Here is a 20,812-nt window from a genome sequence, read left to right as displayed (position 1 = left end):
AAGTGCAGTCCACAGAGCCTGGCCGGGGCCATAGCTAGCTTTTCTGACCTGGTGACAAAGCCCAAGCCTCCTGACTGTCTGGGCTCCTGGGACATGTGGCCAGGCACTTGCAGCTGGCCTCAGCGTGGCATCACAGGCGTTCCCCCCAGGACATGTCCTTAAGCCTTTGCTCAGAGGTGCAGGTGAGAAACCACTGGCTGCCTGGCTCTCTTCCCACTTGCTGTGTAGCCTGAGGGATTCATCTCTGTCTCCAGCCCCTCCCCTGCATCTGTGTGACCAGGCTGGACCCTGCCCTGGTGGTGTGCCTCTGGTAGAAGCAGCAGCCAGCTCTGGGTGTGCCCCTCCAGGCCAGGGATCAAATCCTTTCCTGACTCTACCTGAGTCGGCCTCTGCCTGTCCCTCCCTCCCTGGCTGTTCCCTCACCCGCCAGGCAGCGTACTGGAGAGTCACACGCACTAAGTGTACAAAGGACCTGGTACAAGAAGTGCCCGAGTAACCGGGGTGGCATGGTCATGGTCAGTGGTGTGGGTCTGAACGTTTACGCCCTGTGAGGACCAGGCCATGCCCCCTCCCAGGCCTGGCCAACAGTGGCCATTTTGTGATAAGAGCCAGTTGCAAATGGACAGCAGGACCAGGTGGACAGAGCTATGGGTTTACTGGGCTGAAGGAGTGGGTCTCCCCTCCCCCGGTTGAGCTCAGTTTTCCTTCCTGAAATGCTAACTTAGCCAATAGCTAGACTCAGGCTGACAGGGAGGGTTCCTGGGGACCTGAATCTGACTCTGTGAGAGCTCTGCACAGGCTGAGCCCAAGACTTGACTTTCTGAGGTCTTGGTGCTCCCTCGCTGCCACGGCAATCAGGCACCTTGGGTAGTCCCCAGCTGAGGCCGCCTCTGTAGGCTGTGGGCTTGGGGATTACCTAGGGATGCTATGAGGGCTTAGCATCCAGGCTGTCCACCCAGTGCTGGACCTGGGATGGGAGGCTTATGGTCTCAGAGCTGAACCAGGGCCTGGGCTTGAGTCGTGGGCACTGTTTGGCTCCTCCCCTGGGCCCTGGTTTCCACCTCTAAAGTGGGAAGTGTGCTCTCCCACCATGGAGAGGACACCCTGAGATTGGCAGCCAGTATGCGACTGCTCCCTCCCTCTTCTGGAAGCTCCATTCAAGGTCCAGGACTCTGAGGGAGCTGCCATCTGGGTCCAGTAGTCCCAGGTGGGCGGGCCTCTGACAGGTGTGGCTCTCATGGGTCACCAGCTCATATGGTGTACTAGGTATTGTCGGCTGCTCTTACTCATCTGCAGCCCTACCCTGTCTCCTGTCACCTGTCAGCTGTTGCTGCTCTCCCGGCCCATGGCTAGCTCACTGAGCCAAGCTGGGGCTTGAGACCCTTCCTAAGATACAGTACATGTGTCTGGTCCTGTGGGCTCAGTGTGTCCAGAGCTGTAGGGGGCCTGCTAGAGCCCTAGGGTGGCCTAGTGCCTCGGTGGCCCCGGGCAGTAGTACAGGTGGGTTTGGAAATCACCCTGAAGGTTTAGAGTCACCCTGCACCACCAAGTAGACTGAGCCTCTGCACATACAGAGAGAAGCTGTGATCCTGTGCTCTGATCTATCATGTCTGCCAAGGCCTGCTGAAGCAGAGGCAGCCAGTGTTTGACTGGACACTCACCACCACCACCACCACCACCACCACCCCAGTGCTCTTCAGGGAGAGATGACAGGCCTGGAGTCCCCATGGGCCCCTTGCTACTTACTGATGTGGGCTTGGCCTGCAGCTCTCTCTTTTAGCTGGGAGCACACATCTTGCTGGGCCTGCTACCCTGAGAACATTAATCAGGGATACCACCCAGGCCATGTTTTCTGTCCCCATTCTGGGAGCTCTGGGCTATGTTCAAGAGACAGAGATGGGGGGAAGGAGTTGCTCACAGGACCCCCAGGGACATTGCCACCCCCAAGTGACTAACCCAAGTGTGTGAGCCACAGCTGCCAACTTCATCCCAGAGCCGGAGGGGCGGGGGCTTGCACATACATGCTGGAGGGAGGGATGATCCTCCCTAAGGACACAGCCAACCATGTGGCATTCTTCCCTTGGAGCTCAGAGGCTCCTGGATGCTTGCCCCAGGCAGGCAGGCAGGCAGACACTTCTGCTGTTTCAGCTGTTCACTAGGCCAGCTTACCCCCTCTTCTCCCTGGTCTGCTCGGGTTTTCCTGGGAGCATGGTACTGCCCACATGGGCTGTGTGCTACAAAGGTAGCCCAAGATGGCCTTAGGTGACATGGTCCCTGCCCTTCCAGCCTTGGAGGGACGTGAGGGCAGATCTTTAGGCTGGGGAGAGGGGCTCTTCTCTGCTGCTTTCTAACTAGGCCTAGGGCATCTCCGTCCTCTCTGGATATGTGGTGCAAAGGTGCCCACACTCGGCATCGTAGGGTGGTCTGGTTCGTTCCTGCTGTGGTTGCTTGAAGGAAATGGAGTGCTGTGCAACCGGGTGTCGACTCCCCAGAGTAAGGCATGTGTGGCTCTCAGTGCCTGTTGGCACCCCCCACACACACACACACAAGCTGGCAGAATGCCCCCTTCAGGTGGGGGAAGGGTGCAGGGATCACATGACATTCCCACAGGGCCCAGGCCAGCTGCTGGGCTGTCAGCCGAAGCCCAGGGCTGAGAAAGGGCTTGCTTTTGAGCCCTGCTCAGGAATGGCCGCTGCCCTGCTTGCATCCAGCTCCTCCTGTGGGTTTGCCTGGCCAGGCAGGACGCATTTCTGGCCATTGAGCACCAATGAAAACCTGTTGCAAACCGGCACTGTGCTGGGCACCTCGGGCTGAAATCCAGTGTTGTGTGGCGGGAGAGGGAGGTTTGTGTGTGAGACCCTGACTCCCTGATGCTGACCACGTGGGTGTTTGCAGCACTGACGCCAGATGTGGTCAGACTCCTTGGGAAAGGAAGGCTCTTCCAGCCTTGACTTCCAAGAGAGCCTCTGAGGAGGCCGAGGGTGGTCCAGGGCCATGGTCTCCTTTATCTCTTCTGAAAGACTTTCTAGATCAGGCCAGGGATGAGCTGATGAGAGTGTCACTGGTCTCTCTCTGAAGGGAAGTCCCCCAGGCTGTGGGCCAGGATTGCTTAGGGTGCGTGAGCCTTCTTGTTATTGACTGACTTTCAGGAAACAGGCCTGGCCTTGTCTCCAGAGAAGGCAGACAGTGGTGAGCCCAGTGTGGTGCCTGCAGCTTCACCCTTGGTTCAAAGCCCAGAGTGGGAGGAAGTGGACTTCCAGAAGTTGTTTCCAGAGCCCTCTAGGGTAGATAGCAGACGCGAGAGCTTGGGTACAGCCCACATCACACTGGCCTCCAGAGGAGGGTCTGCAGTGGGGCTCCGGGTAGGTGAGCACTTTGACCGGAGTCCCCTGGGCCCCACAGTGATCCTCAGGGTTCCTGCAGGGTGTATGGGGGCAATAGCCCTGGGCTAGGCTCGCACCTGCTGGCCCCTCTCTGAGCTGTGAGAGGGGTTTCTTTACCCTCCATCCCAGGTTAGCCCGTCCCCAGATGGCGGGAGCCAGAGAGATCCTGGGGTGCCAGGGGAGGCGTATTGACTTTCTGCTTTGGGCTCTGAGAAGCAGCCACATGACCCCCTCCTTTGTCAATTAGGCCTCATGATTTGGGCTTTTGTGGAACCTCAGCATTATTGCTGTTCCCCACTCACATGAGGAAGAACAGCCAGCCGGGAAATCCCGTGTTGCCCAAGAGGCCTCAGAAGCATGAATGAGCAGAAGGGGAAGGAAGTAGCCTCAGATGCGGCCTGCGTCTGCACCTGCCCTAGACCCGTGATGCTGCCTGCTTGATGCTGCTGGGTCAGCCAGAAGCCGCCGACTGGACGGGCAGAGAGTTGAGGGTGTGGGTGACCCTGGGCCTTGGGCTCTGGGGACTAGGTTTTCCTGAGGGCCAGTGCCACCTGTGACCGTGTTGGCACTTCGAGATGGGGGCTCTGCCATATACGCAAGACAGTTTGACTTGGGTCAGTTACTCCTGCCTCAATCTCCACTTACCCTTCTGCGAAATGGCTGAATAACAGTACCTGTCTTGGAGGGAGAATGGCATGGGGTGGTACAGTACTAGGCAGGAGCAGGTTCCTGAGGTGCTGGCCTTGGGTCATAAGGAGTCCTGGGTTCTCCATTTACCTCACCTTGGAGGTCTAGGAGCCACTTGTCTCTGCCATCCCCCTGCATCAGACCCCTGATATCCTGGCCCGGCTGCGGGCCCTGTCTTTGCAGAGCTCTACGCAGGAGATTGGGGAGGAGCTGATCAACGGGGTCATCTACTCCATCTCCCTGCGCAAGGTGCAGCTACACCAGGGAGCCACCAAGGGCCAGCGCTGGCTGGGGGTGAGTATAGAGAGGAGACCTGGGGGGTGACCCTGCCAGACTCCTTCCCTCCCTTTTCCCTCCCCCACCCCAAAGTCCAGCCCATGCACAAAGGCCCTGCCGACTTGCCTACCTACAAGTGAGAGGAGACACCATTGACTTTGTTTCTCATTTCCCATAAGGCCATGCATACTCGAATATTTTGCTGGGTTTAAAGACTGTCTCCAGATATCAGTTCTCCTAGTCTTACAAATCCTCTCACATAGGAGGGCTGCCCTTTATCCCCAGAGAACGGAAGTTCAGGCCTGTACACGGTCTTAGTTAGGGTTACTATTGCTGTGAAGAAACACCATGACCAAAAGCAAGCTGGGGAGGACAGGGTTTGTTTGCCTCACACTTCTACATCCATAGTCTGTTACTCAAGGAAGTCAGGACAGCAACCCAAACAGGGCAGGAACCTCACATCAGGAGCTGAAGCAGAGGCCACAGAGGGGTGCTGGTTACTGGCTTGCTCACTGTGCTTTCTTATAGAACCCAGGACCACCAGCCCAGGGATGGCACCGCCCACAGTGGGCTGGGCCCTCCCACATTAATCACTAATTAAGAAAATGCTCTACAGGCTTATCTCCAGCAGTCTTAGGGAAACATTGTCTCAATTGGGGTTCCCTCCTCTAAGATGATCCTAGCCTGTGTCAAGCTGACAAAATTAGCAAGCTTGTATATACTTCTCTGTAACTGCTGTCTCTGAGCACATCTCCGGGGCCCCTGGAGCTAAGAAGCTGGGCCTGACCCAGCCACTTAATATTTCAGAAGAGAAACCTTTTGCAACAGCTGCTGAGCTTTGTTGCTGTTGGATCCCAACATGATTCTTCTCTGTGGTCATTGAGCTTGTTCAGGGAATGTTCTAGGTCCTGATTGGCCAACTCCCTGACTCTGGAGTAAGCCTGTCTTTCCACCTCTAGGATTGGCTATTCGGTTTGGAACACCCCCCCCCCCCAGTATGTTACATACTCTTGTCACTCACCTCAGAAACCACCCTGAAGGGTTCCACACCTCAAATTTGGCTTTAAAATCTGAGGCCCTTGCTGGGTGGTGGTGGTGGTGGCTCATGCCTTTAATCCCAGCACTCTGGAGGCAGAAGCAGGTGTGAGTTTGAGGCCAGCCTGGTCTACATAGTGAGTTCCAGGAGAGCCAAAGATATACAAAGAAACCCTGTCTGAAAAAAAAGTAAGAAAGGAAGAAAGAAAGAGAAGAAGAAAATGAGAGACCCTTTACCAGAGACCCTCTTTTCCCAGCGTTGCCCACATTGTGCTGAGTGTGTGTAGGAGATGATCTGAGCTTCACCTTCCTGAGACCACAGCCCTGCCACTGACTGCCTTTCCCTCGTTCACGCAGTGTGAGAATGAGTCGGCCCTGAACCTCTATGAGACCTGCAAAGTGCGCACAGTGAAGGCCGGCACTCTGGAGAAGCTGGTGGAGCACCTGGTGCCTGCCTTCCAGGGCAGTGACCTTTCCTACGTCACCATCTTCCTGTGCACCTACAGAGCCTTCACCACCACCCAGCAGGTGCTAGACCTGCTCTTCAAGAGGTGAGCACCAGCTCCGGACCCAGGGACGCCCTTCCTTCCCCTTGGCTGGGTCTTGGGCATGCCTTGTGTCTCTGTGAGCCCCAGTTTGATGATAAGCCTCCTCAGAGGCTGTGGTCAGGAACAGATTACCCGGTCCCTGGCAGTGCCACCCATCTGGGCTGTCAAGACCTATGGGGTCTTATATGACTGTCCCTTCTTCCATGGAGAAGCCATTTCACCGGATCTCGGGTTCCACAGTTCCCCACTTAGAAAGGAGGGGGACCTTGACCTAGATACATGCAGGCCCTGTGGTAGTTGACTGAGAGGCCCAGGTCTGCTGAGGTGTCTGAGTGTATAAACATCTGCTGTGTACAGCTGTGTTGCCAGGCACTTCTCTGTGACAAGAGCAGAGAGTCCCTGCCTCCCTGGGCTCCATTCCCATCAGGGAGTCGGCCAGTAACACTAGACATCATAAGCAGGTACGGTAGATGTGACGCCCTCACGGCCTCCTCTAGATATGGCTGCATCCTCCCGTACTCCAGTGAGGACGGTGGACCGCAGGACCAACTCAAAAAGTAAGTGGGCTTTGGGTCAAGAGGGGAGGTTTGGGGAACCAGGGCTGAGCAAACCATAGGTCCCACACTTCTGGTTCCTGCTGGAGGGCTGAGGTCTGAGGGTCCTCCTGTAGCCAGAGGAAGACAGTTCAGGGTGATACTAAGCATTCAAGGAGCAGAGAGGAGGTATAGGTGTGTGTGTGTGTGTGTGTGTGTGTGTGTGTGTGTGTGTGATGCACATATGGGGTGTCATTCAGATCCAGCCACTATGAGACCCCTTCCCTAGCCCAGCTTATCTCGATAGACACTTAGCCTCACTCCTTGGTAATGTCATTTAGCTGGCGCCCAAGGGGTTCAAAGAACAAACCATGTGCCTGAGGAAAACACACCCCACACCTGGCTCCCAAAGAATAGATACTGAGGTAGTCCCAGCCACTGACTGAGGGTCCTTGAATGCCAGGCAGGAGGATACGCCCTTCCTGCATTTGCATTCCAGTGGTGTTGGGCAGGAGGGGGTGTTCCCTCCAGAGCCCGGGGAGCTGCCATTCCATCGATGAGCCTCTGCCTGGTTACCCGGCCTGCTGGTCAGGACAGCTAAAGGAGACTTAGGGGAGGAAGCACACCCCAGAGGTGCTGTGGGAGGGCGGGAGGAGAGGCCAGGCCTCTGACTCTGTGGCCTGTCCGCAGTGCCATCTCCTCCATCCTGGGCACCTGGCTGGACCAGTACTCGGAGGATTTCTGCCAGCCTCCGGACTTCCCCTGCCTCAGGCAGCTGGTGGCTTACGTGCAGCTCAACATGCCCGGCTCAGACCTCGAGCGCCGTGCCCACCTTCTTCTGGCCCAGCTGGAGGACCTGGAGCCCAGTGAGGCTGAGCCTGAGGGTGAGGAGCCAGGGGAAGCTACACGGAGCCCGGTAGGAGGGGTCAGTCCTAGTTCCCACCACACAGAGGCTCCAGGGCTGGCACTGGGCCAGCAGCAAGAATGAACCTGGGACCCAGCAGGCAGTACGCCGTGGTCCGGGTCAGCATCTTGTGCTGGGGCGGGGGCTTGCTTCTCTGGCAGGCAGTGGTTCTCTGTCTCTGGAAAGGCTCGGGCAAGGCAGCCATGTTGGACGTCTTTCCTCCTGCAGCCCTGTCTCCAGCTCCAGTGCTCTCTCTGAAACCAGCTTCGCAGCTAGAGCCAGCTCCAGCCCTGCTTCTGACATCCAGCCCCGTGGCGGCATCGGCCCGGGAGCCAGAGCCAGCACCAGCCTCGGAGCCGGATCCGGTCCCAGAACCACCAGCACGGGCATCCAGCCCAGTGGCGGCACCAGCTTCTGAGCCGGAGCCAGCTCCAGCGCCACCTCCAGAGCCTGAGCCGTCCCTAGCACCGGCTCCGGAGCTGGAGCCGCCTCTCTTGCAGACTCTAGAGCTTGAGCCCGCTCCTGTGCCAGCTCCTGCACTAGAGCCGTCCTGGCCTCTGCCTGGAGCCACAGAGAATGGACTGGATGTGAAGCCTCACCTCCTGCTCTTCCCTCCAGACCTGGTGGCCGAGCAGTTTACACTGATGGACGCCGTGAGTAGCTCGAGGGTGGGCCGAGACTGACTTTCTTTTGTATTCCACTGTCTAGACCTGTTTTCTGGTCAGAGCCTGTGTCCCCCAGGGTGAGTCCCAGCTCCACTGTTAGCAAACATGTGACATGGGCACACCGCTTAACCCCAAGGCATTGAGTCCCCCTGGATGGTGGTCACGGAGTGCACACGTGTGCTTGCCCATGTGTGCTTGCACACACTCGCGCACACATACACACACATACACACACACACACACACACACACTACAGAATTGAGGATTTGGAGCAGATAGGAAGTGTAGTGGGCCTTACCTCTTAGGGATGGAGATGTGCTCACCAAGGTACCCTTAGGCCCCTGGGTCACCCCCCTCCATTCTGCCCTAGAGGCCTATCTAGCCTCGGCACTTATGAAGTGCTTACTGTGTACTGGAGACTGCCAGACACGGGACAGGATTGTGTAGCCAGTGTGCTCGCTGGGAAGGGGGCAGCAGATGCTTTCTGAGATGAGCAGGCAGGAGCCACTGATATGTGGATCTTCCCCGTCACCATCGTTTGTCCTGGCTTACCCACGTACTGTGCTCCCAGAGGTCAGGTGGCTTACCCACGCACTGTGCTCCCAGAGGTTAGGTGGCTTACCCACGCACTGTGCTCCCAGAGGTCGGGTGGCGAGGTAAGAGTCCCACAGGGCTCAGCCGCATCCTCACTCTCTGAGCTCCAGCTTGGACCTGTGGGCCGTGCAGGACCCAGTGACACTTCTCTTCCTCCCTAGGAACTATTCAAGAAAGTGGTGCCCTACCACTGCCTGGGCTCCATCTGGTCCCAGCGGGACAAGAAGGGCAAGGAGCACCTCGCGCCTACCATCCGTGCCACCGTCGCCCAGTTCAACAACGTGGCCAACTGTGTCATTACTACCTGCCTTGGGGACCAGAGCATGAAGGCCCCGGACAGGGCCCGGGTGGTGGAACACTGGATCGAGGTGGCCAGGGTAGGCTGCAGGAGGGGCCTGGGGACCTCTTCTTTTTCCTCACAAACCTCAGGGCCACACAGCCCGCTGCCAGGTGCACACTCCTTCCTGGCACTGTACATCTGAGCTGCTGTGTGAGCGTGTGTCCCTGGCATGCCCTCTGGGAGCTGCCTGGCATTCTTAAGGAGGGGCTCAGCCTGGGGCTCCACTCACAGACTCCTTGTCCCCAGGAGTGCAGAGTGCTCAAGAATTTCTCCTCCCTCTACGCCATCCTCTCTGCTCTACAGAGCAATGCCATCCACCGCCTAAAGAAGACCTGGGAAGAGGTCTCCAGGTAGGCCTCCCTGTGCCCTGCCCTACTCTACCCCAGGATGGTCTACTTCCAGTGAGCCCCAGCAGCACAGTCCAAGGGGCGGGTCCACTGGTGGGCACAGTGCCGTGTGCACACCTGATTAGAGCCAGGTGAGAGTTGAATGCTTGTGCACAGCACAGAACTGGCCGGCTACTCCCATCCATAGTCCCCAGCGGAACCATGTTTAGAACGGCCGCTTAGGATCTTTGTTCTAGAAGAAAGTGGGTTCTCCATCGTGCCCACCCCAGTGCTCTCTTCCCAACCATGGCCTTCTCTCTGCGCCATCTCCAGGGACAGTTTTCGAGTGTTCCAGAAACTGTCGGAGATTTTCTCTGATGAGAACAACTACTCACTGAGCAGAGAGCTACTCATCAAGGTGAGGACGCCACAGTGATGGGGGGCAGGGGGGACAAGGGTCCGGCCAACTTCCAGTCCTGACAAGGCTGGACAAAGCGGGGAGGGATGTCTTTGGCCCTCGGGCAGGTGGCAAGCATTTGGAGGAACAGGAGGCCCCTGGTAATCTGATGTAGCGGGGACAGCCAGCCAGGCTGCTGCAGGAGGATGAGCCAGCCGGATTAGCAGGTCCAGCCTCCTGCTGGGATTTAGCCACTGGCAGACTGACTGATGGGCAGGCGATGGACGGGGTGCTACTGCCTCCTTTCCTGAGCCAGCCCACTCTGTCTCTGTGATGCCAGACCTGTCCTGAGCCAGCCCACTCTGTCTCTGTGATGCCAGGTCTGTCCCAGGGATGGGATCCACCCTCCATTTCAAACATCTAGTCCCAGGGTGCAGATATGCCTACATGGGTGACTTTCTCCTCTGCCCTGAAGCAGAAGCTCCTGACCAGCATGAGGAATGGTGGCAGGCTGCCTTGTCCCTTGAAGCCACAGGATGCCCAGGCAGCTTAGACATACCAGGGACTGATAGACACACCTTTCTGTCTCATCCCAGAAGCTTCTATACCCCCTCAAAAAAAAAAAAAAGAAAAAGCAGCATTATTAATGGGCCCTGCCCTGTCATATTGGTCAGGCTGAGGCAGCCCTTAAGCTCTGTGTCTTCTGCTGAGGGCCCCGTGGAAGCTTTGGTCTTGGAACAAGGAGCTTGAGATATCTTGTCCCTCTCCCATTATGACTGAGCTCAGTTAGAGATCCTGCAACACTCCACGGGGCCAGAGGACAGGACCCCAGTCAGTGGGCTGCGCTCTCTGAGTCCCTGTGGGCTTCTGCACAAGTTGCTGCCAGCCTCTAGGCCTGTTATCTTGTCTGGCAGATGGAGGGTACTGAGGTTACAGGAGGCGTGTGCAAGAGGTCGCCGGTATTTAGCTGCAGGAAGCGAGTCAGGATGGCACTGGGGGCTGAGCATTGGGCCCTCCTGTCCCCAGGAGGCAGGTACAGGGTCCTCTGAACTTCGAAGGTGAGGACTTGGGTGCAGGAAGGCCAAGTCCGAGCCCTCCCTTCTCCTCCAGTGAGTGTTAGGACAGGAGACTGATGTAGAAGCGTCAAACGTGGCAGCAGGCGTGCTGGCCAGCCCGTGCAGGGACCTCCAGGCCCAGGGTCAGAGCACAGGTTGGGATTAGGAGGGAGAAAAATCTCATGCACTCTGCCTTCACCCCTGGCAGGAGGGGACCTCCAAGTTCGCCACACTGGAAATGAACCCTAGGAGAGCCCAGAGGCGGCAGAAGGAGACGGTGAGTGACCTGGAGGTTGGGAGATTCAGGGTTCCCTTGGCCCTTATCTGCCATGCAAGATGACCAGCTACATCTTGGGGGTCAGGAACAAGCTGTACCATCAGAGTCAGGGCCCAGCAGCTCTTTGGGGGAGGATATGAGCAGGGGCCACGTGTTGACGAGCTGCCCATTGCCAGCCTGGGATGGGAGCGAGGGTGGGGGTTGGGGGGGCCTGGGAGAGAGGGGACACAGGTTCAGGGCCTGGTGGGGCTGCTGCGGTCAGGTGAGTAGGGGAGAGGAGCACCAAGCCTTGCCTATTTCCCACCCGATGCTCCAGGGTGTCATCCAGGGCACTGTCCCCTACCTGGGCACATTCCTCACTGACCTGGTGATGCTGGACACTGCCATGAAGGACTATCTGTATGTGAGTGAACCTGGGGCTGAGGCTGGGGGTGAGGGTGGTGTCCTGAGGCCTAGGAGAACAGGACCCCTGCTGACCTCCCTGGTGACCCCTCCAGAGCTGACTGACAACAGAGCTAAGGAGTGGGTTGGTCCAGACTAGACATGCATGACCCTCAGACGGTGGCTGTGGGCAAGAGGGTAAAGCCCCACACTCCAAGGTCAGACAGCGCGTGGGCCAAGCAGGGCCTTCTAACTCAGCATGGGCTGAACCGGAATGTCTCCAAACCTGCCCTCCGAGTTCCCTGCCATGGGGCCTAGGGCCAGGTGCGGGTGCCCCCTGCCCCCTGCTGGGCGCCTGTAGTAGTGCAGAACAAAGCTGGCAGGACTTGAATGGTGGCGGGCTGCTTTCTTACGGATGTTGGCTATCTCTTCTAGGGAAGACTCATCAACTTCGAAAAGAGAAGGAAGGTGAGGAGCTGCCATTCTCAAGGAGTGGGGAGGGGACATGGACTGGGCAAGGTGTTTGTTCCATCCTTGTGTTGATTCATGGTGACATTTGGTATGCCCTTCAAGGGCTGTCCCACAGAAAAGGGGTAGGAGATGGCATCCAGGATAGCTTCCCTAGGAGTGACTGTTTGACTGTGAAAACAGAAATGAGCCTGAGGGGTGTAAGTGGGGGAGAAGACAGAGACCCAGCGGCTAGCCCCTGCCCCACCCTGATGGGTCCATCCCCACCCTGTCTTCCCTTGACCCAGGAGTTCGAAGTGATCGCCCAGATCAAGCTGCTGCAGTCCGCCTGCAACAATTACAGCATTGCTCCCGAGGAGCACTTTGGAGCCTGGTTCCGAGCCATGGAACGGCTCAGTGAGGCTGAGAGGTGAGGCTGTAGGCCCTGGGTTACCGCATCACGCTGTTGTCTGGGGATGCCTGTGCACCCAGGCTCCAACTTCTGGGCCAGCCCTGGTTGGGAGCTCCAGTTTAGCTTCTGGTAGCCTGACATCCACCTCTGCCTTAGCTACAACCTCTCGTGTGAGCTGGAGCCCCCGTCCGAGTCAGCCAGCAACACCCTCAGGAGCAAGAAAAGCACGGCCATCGTCAAGCGCTGGAGCGAGTGAGTGCCTGGGCCCGGGCGGGGCACGCGGGGACCCGGGCGGGGCACGCGGGGGCCCGAGAAGCCTCAGGGCTGTGGGCTGGGAGAGCCAGCTAAGCTGGCGCTGGAGTCTCCCCCTGACGCCGCCGACCAGCCTGTCAGTCACGGAGTGAGTGGAATCAGCCGAATCCCTGGGACTCAGTCTCCACCCCTCTGAAATGGGGTGATCCCACAGATAGCCAGGGGAAACAGAGCACTGGTAGACCAAGGCTCTGCACATTCAAGGGCAGTGTCCCTGGGAAGACCCCCTGAAGTAAGCCAACCTTTTCATCCAGCCGCCAGGCTCCCAGCACGGAGCTCAGTACCAGTAGCAGTGCCCACTCCAAGTCCTGTGACCAGCTCCGGTGCGGCCCCTACCTCGGCAGCGGGGACATCACTGACGCCCTCAGTGTGCACTCAGCTGGTTCTTCTAGCTCTGACGTGGAAGAAATCAACATGAGCTTTGTCCCAGAGTCTCCTGATGGCCAGGAAAAGAAGGTGACCACCCCTGCCCCCGCCCCCTCCTTATTGTGGGTCTCACACGAAGTCCAGCACGGGGCGCAGAAGTCCCCAGAGCTGACCTCCAGCCTTCAGGGCCTTCTTGATTCAGGCCGCTGTTGACGTTGCTGTCATCCACAGTTCTGGGAGTCAGCCTCCCAGTCATCCCCAGAGACCTCTGGCATCAGCTCAGCCTCCAGCAGCACCTCCTCTTCATCAGCCTCTACCACACCCGTGTCTACCACACGTACCCACAAGCGCTCCGTCTCAGGGGTCTGCAGCTACAGCTCCTCACTGCCACTCTATAACCAGCAGGTGGGCGACTGCTGCATCATTCGGGTCAGCCTGGATGTGGACAACGGGAACATGTACAAGAGCATCCTGGTGAGCCGGCAGCAGGGCCGCCCCATGGGGTCCACTGGGCCAGGCGGTGGACATGCACAGACGCCTGTGTGCTGCTGTTTTTGACCTCTGAGCACTGACTTTCTAGGTTTGACAGCAGAGAAATGACTGGGGACCTTAGTCAGCACTCAGGGCCTGAGAGGCAGGAGAGGAGCAGTATGCCCTCGCCCCCAGGGAACTGGCCTGTGGGTCATCAGGTCTGAGGCAGTGCGACAGGGGTTGAGGGAGAGGTGGTGGTCAGGGCTGTAAGGCCCTTGACTTTCTCTGGAGGCTGAAACAGAGCGGTGATGACGTGGTGTGTCCGTAGGGATGGGCTGTGGACCAACATGGAGGCAGGCTGCTTAGGAGGCTGCTGTTGCCATCCACGCTCGGGGAGAGGGAGGCTGAAGCAGGCTGGTGGCTCTGGGGAGAGCCAGTAGTGTTAAAATATAGATGTTATTTGAACGTGGAGCTGATGGGATTGCTCACAGATTGTGGGTGGGCACACAGGAAGGACTTTCTCACCTGTCAGGGCTCCGGCTGCAGGTGACCCCCGACACCACCCCAGCCTCAGCCCCTCTGCCAGGAGCTGCAGTGGCTCTTACTCACATTCTCCTGGGTGACCCCATGACTGAGTCCTCTGAGCTATCCTGTGCTGCCTACCATCCCAGCCTCGGGGCAGGGCAAGATGTAGGCGGCCAGTGGGCCTTGGCTGGTTCCTCCTTGGGGTTGGGGTGGAAATTATTGGTTCCCAAGGCTTGTGATCTTGCCTTCAAGGGACACATGGCTCCCCAAGGCAGTGTGGGAGTTGGTGGCAGGCTGTGGTAGGCAATTGGGGTTGGGAGCAGTTGAGAAACAGCCACCCTCATACTATGGAGGCAGAAGGTGAGAGGTGCCCTGATGGGTCTCTGGCCACTATGCCCTGTGGAAGCATTTATGACCCTTGTCCTGATAGCCTGTCCCCCATTCCAGGTGACCAGCCAGGATAAGGCCCCGACCGTCATCCGAAAAGCCATGGACAAACACAACCTGGATGAGGACGAGCCAGAGGACTACGAGCTGGTACAGATCATCTCAGAAGATCACAGTAAGTCAGACAGCCGGACTCCAGGCCAAGGGCAGAGGGGCAGGTCAACACCGTCCTGTGCTCCAGGCCCAAGGCCCGAGACCCTAGAAAGCACCGTAGTGGGTAAATGGGACATGGCACCCATAGCAGCCTGTCTTGGGGCAGCCCTGGACGGACACCCAGGGTCTCCTCATTGCCCCAGCATCTGCTGGGCCTCCCCATCCAAGATGCAAGAGTTGAGAGAGGCTCATTGGGGGCTGCTGGAGGGGACATTGTCTGGCTAAAATAAGGAAGCAGGTGCTTCAGGAAGAATTTTGACATGTTAACATCTACACATGAACACAATAAGCATATATGCTGAGTCCATGTTCTAGAAACCAGGAGAAGGATGGAATCAAGAACAAGCCTGGGCCGGAGAGTCGGCTCAGTGTTTTAGAGTGTGTACTGTGTGCTGGAAAGATTGCTCAGTGGTTAGGAGCACTTGCTGCTCTTCCAGAGGACCCGGGTTCAGTTACTAGCACCCGCATGATGACTCACAACCACCTGTAATCCTAGTTCCAAGGGATCCAGTACCCCCTTATAATCTCCTTGGGTCCCAGGCTCACATGTGTTGCACACACATACATGCAGGCAAATACTCATTCATAAAATTAAATCTTAAAAAAAAATAAGTGTGTGCTGCTCTTGCAGAGTACCTGAGTTCAGTTCCCTGCACACTTACCAGCTGGCTGACAACCTCTTGTAACCCTAGTTCTAGGGGATCTGATGCCTTCTTTGGGCCTCCATAGACAACATGCACATAATTAAAAAGATAAATAAAAGAACCAGCCCACCCGGCAGTGGTGGTACAACGTCTTTAATCCCAGCACTTGGTGGCAGAGGCAAGCAGATCCCTGGTCTACAAAGCAATTCCTAGACAGCCAGAGCTGTCACAAGAGAAACTCTGTCTCAAAACAAACAAAAAGAACCAGCCCATTCTCTAGGACCTCGGAGAATTCCAGGCACTGTGTGCCTGTGTCGTTTTCCCCATAAGGAGGCTCTGACCAGCAGGGGAATGCTAGAGAGAGAATCACCACAGGGGTCACCCATGCATGCTGTCTTCACACTGCTGATGTGAGCCGAGCCCCCACATGCCACCATGTGCCCCAGTCAGCGGTGATTCCTGTGACATCTAGATGTGTATTGCAAACCTTCTCTTAACTTCTACCATTTTGGTGATATGGACAGAGTGGGGGACCCCCCACCCCACCCCCGCCTTTCAGAAAGCAGGCCTACAGAGGCTCAGGAACTAGAATCAGGCACAAGGTCAGCAGGAGCAGCAAGTCCAGCATGGGAATGGTGGATGGATAGAGGCCAGAGGAGAGTGGTGGGAACTGGACCCAGAGCAAGGGTCTGCCCTCTGCTGGTCCTTGGAGCCTCCGTGAGTAGCAGGGAGCGTCAAGGAAGGCAGTCTGACTTCCAGGAAGTCTGCTCTGGGTGGAAGTCCCAACCAGCAGAGACAGCCATGTGGGTGGATGGGGGAACTCTTGGCTGCAGTGGGTACTTTCTCCTATTCTCAGCATCCTCTGCCCCCTGGTGGGAGCCACAGGAGAGGTCCTTGTTGTTGGAGCTGGATTGGAGGCTCTTAGGACCTCAGTGTGGCCTGGCCTGGAGGAGGCTCTCAAGTGGTGGGGGTACCCCAACCCCATGAACACCACTGATTGTCACCCTGCCCCTCTCCCTCCAGAGCTGAAGATTCCAGAAAACGCCAACGTGTTCTATGCCATGAACTCTACCGCCAACTATGACTTTATCCTAAAGAAGCGGACCTTCACCAAGGGGGTTAAGGTCAAGCATGGAGCCAGCTCCACTCTCCCTCGTATGAAGCAGAAAGGACTCAAGATTGCCAAAGGCATCTTCTAAGGACGTCTCCCGGGCTCTGGCTGGCTGGGGACTAAGCACTTAGAGACTAGAGTGGCCCAGGCCACACAGGTACCTCGGCCCACCTGCCAGCCCAGGCTACCCCCAGACTCCAATTTCACCCTAAACTCTCCTGCTGCCGGGATTGACACCTGCCGCTGACAGGCTGACCTGGCCTCCGGGGACCACTCGCCGCCTTAGGTGCCTTCTGCTCTCTGGAACCAGAGGACTAGCTGACTTTGCCAAGGAGTACTGCCAACTGGGCATGGTACCTTGCCTGCCCTGGACACTACCCTCCACACTTTCCTGACACCTCCCCAGATGCAGACCACTGCCACCCGTGCCCCCAGATGCTCCAGGGCACCCACACATCCAGCAGGGCTGACCACTGCATTCTCTCCTTGTGCCCACAGGCACTGGCCTGGGACCTTCAAGAAGTCCCGGCCTTTCCTCCCACACTCTAGCCTTTCTCAGGCTGCACCAAAGATTCCACCTTCAGGGCCTACAAAGTGAGGGAGTCTCGCCCACCACGAGCCCCAGCCCTCCCTTGGATCAGAGAGAGAAGCCCTCTCACGGACCACCTGGTTGGTATCGAATCCCATACCACTGAAAGTGCCATTCAGCACCACCACATCCTGGGTTGTACAAGACTACGTGAAATGGGAGGCTGGGGGTAAGGAGATTTGCGGGGAGGGGAAGACGACTGAATATTTGTATAAAAAGTAAAAAAGTTTACTGATTGGGGTGGGGCAATATTTATTTGTTGTAAATAGAAAATGCTAGACTTGAATATTATATTAAAATCCAGTTTCTACTACGGCCTGCTCACCGTGGATTTTGTTCTCTGGATTTCCTTGCTGCTAGTAGAAGGGCCCTCTGACTCTTTGATGGAGGATTCTCAGTTGGTTTCACACAGGCACAGAAGAGCCAGCTGCCCTTCCCAGGCATGCTAAAGGAAGCACTCCTCCACCTCTCGTGCGGCACACTGGCTAAACAGGTGCTGTGCCCGGTGCCGACGGCCTCAGCGCCTGGGGGTGTTCTCAGGAAGCATGGCACAGCCTCTGGATTGCTGGTGTCTGAAAACGGAAACTCCAGGGTGAATCTCTATAGAGATGGGAGAGTGGGGGTCTGTGCTCACCAGAGAAGAGCACACGCGCCTGGAGAGGTGTCGGGGAAGTGTGTGGAGGGCAGTGCCCAGAGGCAGGCTTCTGTTCTTGGAGAGGACCTGGTCTAGTTGCCAGCATCCATATCAGGCAGCTCACAACCACCTATAATTCCAGCCCCAGAAGATCTGACACTCTTTTCTGGTCTCCTCGGACATCAGAACATGTATTACACACATGCAGCAAACAATCATACACAAACAAACCAACAAAATATTTTAAAAAAATACAAAAGGAGAAATGGCAGATTGTGAGCCAGCAAGATGGCTCAGGAGGTAAAAGCCCTTGTCACTAAGCCTGACAACCAAGCCTGCTCCCCGGGAGCCACATGGTGGGAAAGGACCGAGTCCTGTAAACTGTTCTCTGGTCTTCACAAACACCATGAGCACGCAAACACAAAATGAATGCATAAATACATACAGTTTTAATAAATAGGCCTGGAGAGAGTTCCGTTGTTAGAGCACTTGTTTGTTGGTCTTGTAGGGGGTGCAGATTTGGTTCTCACCACCACCTGTAACTTCTAGGAAACCTGATACCCTCTTCTGGCCCCCAGGCATGCATGTGGCACACAAACACATGTAGGGAAAACTTCAAATACATAAAGATAAATCAGTCTTTAAAAACAACCAGGATCTGGGTTCTGGAGGCATAGCTGTCTACCATGGGGAAAGGTTCTGGGACTACAGAAGACAGTCCAGGATGATTACTGACATCACTTTTGGGCCTCCACATGCACGCTCTGTTACAGGAATTCCCTCACTGGTCTGCTAGCCAACTGAGAGGAGCATTTTGGTCTAAGAGGTGGGGTTTTCATTGGGAATGGATGTGACCGAAAGGCAGAGGGATGAGTGGGCTTTTGGAATGAGGAACAGAGCAGGGCAGCAACAGCTGGTGACTCGTTCAGATTCCCCGTCCTGTATTGTGATATTTGTGCACAAATTTTACTGATAATAAACAGTAGTCTTTTGACTTCCATTTTTATCTATTTCCCCCTTACTAAACATTCTGTATGTCCAGTCCATAAGTAATCAGCAAATTTATAGAGATTATTCCAATGGCTGTCCTCTCCTGAAGAGTCCAAAGTTTTATACCTAATATGTCTTTTGCCAAAATTTGGGAAAACTTAACTGTAACTGTCTAGTCTTCAACCCCCATCAAAGACCTGAAAAGGAAAATAATATTGCCCGAGTAAGCAGGAAGTGCAAGCAAGCAACTTCCAAAAAATGTTAAGAAATGACAGAAACACCTGGCTACCTAGACAGTCACCCAAGGTTCCTCTGCAACGTTGGGGCATCCGTCTTTGGCCTATAGGCACAGAATATCTGACAGACCTTTTTCAGAAGCAGGAAATTTTGAAGGATTGTCCTACCCTGTCTTGAAAATGTTTGGCAGTCACCTTTCTTTGTGTCCTGATTGTCCAGTTTGAACAGCATACTTACTGTCAGCAGTTGAGGCAAGGGCAGTTTCTTGCCTTAAAGGCCAGCTTGTGCCACAAAGAAAGCAAACTCCATATGGAGTGTCTTCAATGCCCATCATCCTCTTTAGAAATAGATTGGTGCTACCAGGAGCAGATGCATCTCATGTCAAGAAAAGTCCAAGTTATTAAAACATTTTAAATGTCATATTCTATAGGACTTTGAAGTGTTTGAAGATTACCTATCTATTTGAAACATGTCTTTGTATACTTAGAAAGCCTAACTAATATGACTTTAAGTTTGATAGATATGGGTGACTATTAACCTGTATTTATTATCCTATATAGCTTTTAAGGACTAAAACTTCACATTGCATAAATAAACAAGCTGTATAGGTAATACATGCCTTAACCAAAAGTAGAAACAGATGTACAGTATAAGGACAATAACCTCAAAATTGTAACAATATGTCGTGCAGTGGTGGCACATGCCTTTAATCCCAACACTCAGGAGGCAGAGCCAGGCAGATCTCTGTGAGTTCGAGGCCAGCCTTGTCTACAGAGTGAGATCCAGAACAGGCACCAAAACTACACAGAAAAGTCCTGTCTCGAAAAACAAAAAAATTGTAACAGTATATAAAAATATCTTAAACAGTAGTAGAAACATATATACAGTATGACAAAAATAACCTTAAATTGGTATCAATATACAAAAATAGCTTAAACAGAAGTAGAAACGTATATACAGCATAACAAAATAACTTTAAATTTGCATCAGTATACAAGAATTATCAATGTACATTATTTAAAACTAATAGTTGCTCTTTTAGTTTGAAAGTAGATTTAGTAATCTGCCTTTTTATCCTATCATATCTATCCCCCATTTTTCTTTTCTGAACAAGATCCCTGAATCTAATCTCTTTTGTTCAGCTCCATACCCTATAACAACTTGTAACCAACTCCTTCATAAGATGACAAATATCCATAACCCTGAGAAAGACCAAAAACCATCCATCCCACCTCTTGGGAAAGTGGATGTCGTGGTCTTAAATTACTTCCTGCTGTCTGGGGGCGGGGGCGGGGGCGCGGGCGATGGCATCTCTAGAGGACCCTGAAAAAACCGAAACAATGGTCAAGTCTCCTGAGAACTAGCTGTATCATTTGATCTTAGTTAGCCACCTTGGAACTGTCCTGAGCAGTTTGTAGCCCAAAGCCGATCTTTGGGTGGTGTTTATCGGCTTAATGGCATTATTACAATCCAGGTAGAATCGTTGTTGTGGGGCCCCATCATCTTTTTGGAGACTTCAGAGATTGTTATTAGGAAATTTATTGTTCATTGTAGAAAACTTAAACATATTAAATGTCTTATGCTGTAAATCTCATGTAGGTTAAAGGATCATGATCTATTAAATACAACCAGGACTTATAATATCATCAATATCAAAACAGAAACTTTACACTTTGAAATAGTACTTATACCTAACATTTTTTTTCAAAGAGTCAAGGTAAATTCAAGGGGAATGAGATTAGTTACAGTAATAGTCCCTAGATTTTGAGTTTCTTCTGTCCCATACCAGGTAGCTCTTCTGATATGAGACAGGTTTTGAATTTTCTTTTAACAAACATTTTGGGTTTAGAGAAGGAGAAAGCCACACTCCAACTCCAAAGCCAGCTTTAGTCAGGACTGCATAAAGATCACCTAATTAACATGACTGTAGAGACCAGAAAAAACAGACATTTCAAAAGGTTTGTGACATTTTACACTGTTCAAAGTCTATTATACCATTAGGCCAGATTACTCCCTTTCCTGGTAATTTTTTTCCAGATGGTTCTCCCTTCTTGTTTATGTGCTTTATTTGTC

At 54.5% G+C, this 20,812-nt stretch overlaps 1 protein-coding gene across 18 annotated transcripts in view; it reads left to right on the top strand.

Moving 5' to 3' along the window:
- Positions 1-17,191, top strand: part of Ralgds (ral guanine nucleotide dissociation stimulator) — a 43,279-nt gene extending 26,088 nt beyond the window's left edge. For 5 of the 18 annotated variants that reach the window (XM_042275041.2, XM_042275046.2, XM_042275043.2 and 2 more), the window contains exons 2-18: positions 4,254-4,364; positions 5,739-5,932; positions 6,388-6,486; positions 7,153-7,346; positions 7,595-8,019; positions 8,787-9,002; positions 9,212-9,315; positions 9,625-9,709; positions 10,952-11,020; positions 11,337-11,423; positions 11,837-11,869; positions 12,157-12,278; positions 12,417-12,512; positions 12,827-13,028; positions 13,170-13,412; positions 14,382-14,496; positions 16,202-17,191. In XM_042275041.2, the coding sequence (XP_042130975.1) occupies positions 4,254-4,364; positions 5,739-5,932; positions 6,388-6,486; positions 7,153-7,346; positions 7,595-8,019; positions 8,787-9,002; positions 9,212-9,315; positions 9,625-9,709; positions 10,952-11,020; positions 11,337-11,423; positions 11,837-11,869; positions 12,157-12,278; positions 12,417-12,512; positions 12,827-13,028; positions 13,170-13,412; positions 14,382-14,496; positions 16,202-16,377 (2,571 nt within the window). In that variant the 3' untranslated portion in view covers positions 16,378-17,191. The remainder of the gene's footprint in view (positions 1-4,253; positions 4,365-5,738; positions 5,933-6,387; positions 6,487-7,152; positions 7,347-7,594; positions 8,020-8,786; positions 9,003-9,211; positions 9,316-9,624; positions 9,710-10,951; positions 11,021-11,336; positions 11,424-11,836; positions 11,870-12,156; positions 12,279-12,416; positions 12,513-12,826; positions 13,029-13,169; positions 13,413-14,381; positions 14,497-16,201) is intronic. The other 13 variants (XM_042275042.2, XM_076569129.1, XM_076569127.1 and 10 more) reach the window with 7 other exon arrangements.
- Positions 17,192-20,812: the final 3,621 nt, after the last annotated feature.

This window comes from Peromyscus maniculatus, chromosome 4, assembly GCF_049852395.1.
Source record: "Peromyscus maniculatus bairdii isolate BWxNUB_F1_BW_parent chromosome 4, HU_Pman_BW_mat_3.1, whole genome shotgun sequence".
Lineage (NCBI taxonomy): Eukaryota > Metazoa > Chordata > Mammalia > Rodentia > Cricetidae > Peromyscus > Peromyscus maniculatus.
The sequence above is the reverse complement of the archived record's forward strand: the minus strand, read 5'-3'. Positions and strand labels throughout refer to the sequence as shown.